Raw genomic sequence first — 1,866 nt, forward strand, 5'->3', positions numbered from 1 at the left:
CACCACCTTCTCAAGGGGCAATTAGGGACGGGGCAATAAATGCAGGGCCCGGCCGGCGACTCCCACATCCCGTGAATGAACACATCATCTTAAAACCGAACGACCCTGTTTGCCTTCGGGTGCCCCAAAAAAGCCTCTCATGTGGAACTTTATCCAGTGCCTTCTGTTCTAGGTGGCCGAGCTAATATGTCTTTGTTCTCTCCTTCCCCAGGTATTTTGTTTTGGGCCCGGAGTTGGCGATGGAAGAGTTCGGCTGAAGGAGGAGCCGGCGGGCGTTAACAAGACTGGGGGCGGGGGTGAGGAAGGGGGGCGGGGAGGGGTTGGGGTTGGGGCGGGCGAGAGGCTGGAGCCGGGGGATGTCCCGGCGCCCACGGCCCTCGCCAGCCTGGAGTCCGGCTACCGCTTCCGGGCCTTCGCCGGCGGCTTCGAGCGGGTGGAGGGGGCGCTGGCGCGGCTGGAGTCCAGTGGCTTCTACTGGGCAGCCCTCTCGGGGGCCGAGGCCACTTGGCGCCTGTCCCGGCAGCCGGTGGGGACCTTCCTGCTGCGGGACTCCGCCGACCCCCGGCACCTCTTCACCCTCAGCGTGCGGACCGAGGCGGGCATCACCAACCTGCGGGTGCGCCAGCGCCGGGCCAGCGCCTCGGGGGAGGGGGGGGCCTTCTACCTGGAGACGGAGGGCGGAGGGCCGGCCGCGCCAGCCGCCGCCTACAACTGCGTGGTCAAGCTGGCTGACCACTACGTCCGCCTGTCGGGCGAGGGGGCGGCGCTGGTCCGGCGCCAAGGGGGGCGGGGGAGAGGGCACGACCCCCTGCCCCTCCTGCTGCGCAGGCCCCTGCTCTGCAAGGTGGCCACCCTGCAGGACCTGTGCCGCCGGGCGCTCAACCTCCACCTGGCCGCGGGCAGGGGTGCTAGGGAGCGGCTGGAGGCCCTTCCCTTGCCCAGCAGCCTGAGGGACACCCTCAGGGACTAAAGACTGGCACATTTAAAGGGGGGGTGGGTGGGGGGGTGGTGGGGGGGGGGGTTCCCCGTGCCCGCTCTCTCCTCCACCCCACCCACACAGAAGGCCGAGGACCACTGAAGCCCTTCCTCGAACCGAGGGGCCGCCTGAGTTCCTTGAAGGGGCCCAGGGTGGCGGCGGTTAAAGGGGCAGGCACAAGACGACCGGCGCCGGCAGCGATCGGGGCCCCCCCCCAACCCCACCACCCCACCATCACCCCCGCCCAAGGAAGACGGACGAAGGGAAGAACGAAAAGGGGATCAACACGCAAACAACGGCCGGCGGGTTTGAACGGAACAGGCAGAGACTTCCACCAGCCCCCCCCACCCCCACCCCCCCACCCACCCCCCCCCCCCACCCCCACCGCTCGGGTCCCTGTTAAACGGCCGGACACGTGACCACTTCCCCACTCAGTTTGCCAGCGCAGTCTCCTGCCGGCCAATCACAAGCGGCGCAGGCTACTTAAAGGGACACGGATGTGGCAAGAAGGAGAAACGGATTCACCGATTTGACGGGACTTGTCTGAACTGTGTCTTGCCACTATTCTGTACGCAACTCCGTGCTGTACCTGTCCTGGGAGTGTTTGATGGGGACAGTGTAGAGGGAGGTTTACTCTGTATCTAACCCTATGCTGTACCTGTCCTGGGAGTGTTTGATGGGGACAGTGCAGAGGGAGCTTTACCCTGTATCTAACCCCGTGCTGTACCTGTCCTGGGAGTGTTTGATGGGGACGGTGTAGAGGGAGCTTTACTCTGTATCTAACCCCGTGCTGTACCTGTCCTGGGAGTGTTTGATGGGGACAGTGTAGAGGGAGATTTACTCTGTATCTAACCCCGTGCTGTACCTGTCCTGGGAGTGTTTGATGGGGA

At 65.1% G+C, this 1,866-nt stretch overlaps 1 protein-coding gene across 1 annotated transcript; it reads left to right on the top strand.

The window, feature by feature from the left end:
- Positions 1-334: 334 nt before the first annotated feature.
- LOC121273100 (suppressor of cytokine signaling 3-like) lies at positions 335-992 on the top strand (the record flags this gene model as incomplete). Its single annotated transcript, XM_041180064.1, has 1 exon — positions 335-992. A coding segment is annotated over one exon (636 nt), but the record flags the coding sequence as incomplete, so codon positions are not given.
- Positions 993-1,866: the final 874 nt, after the last annotated feature.

The sequence above is a fragment of the Carcharodon carcharias genome, chromosome 39 (genome assembly GCF_017639515.1).
Source record: "Carcharodon carcharias isolate sCarCar2 chromosome 39, sCarCar2.pri, whole genome shotgun sequence".
NCBI lineage: Eukaryota > Metazoa > Chordata > Chondrichthyes > Lamniformes > Lamnidae > Carcharodon > Carcharodon carcharias.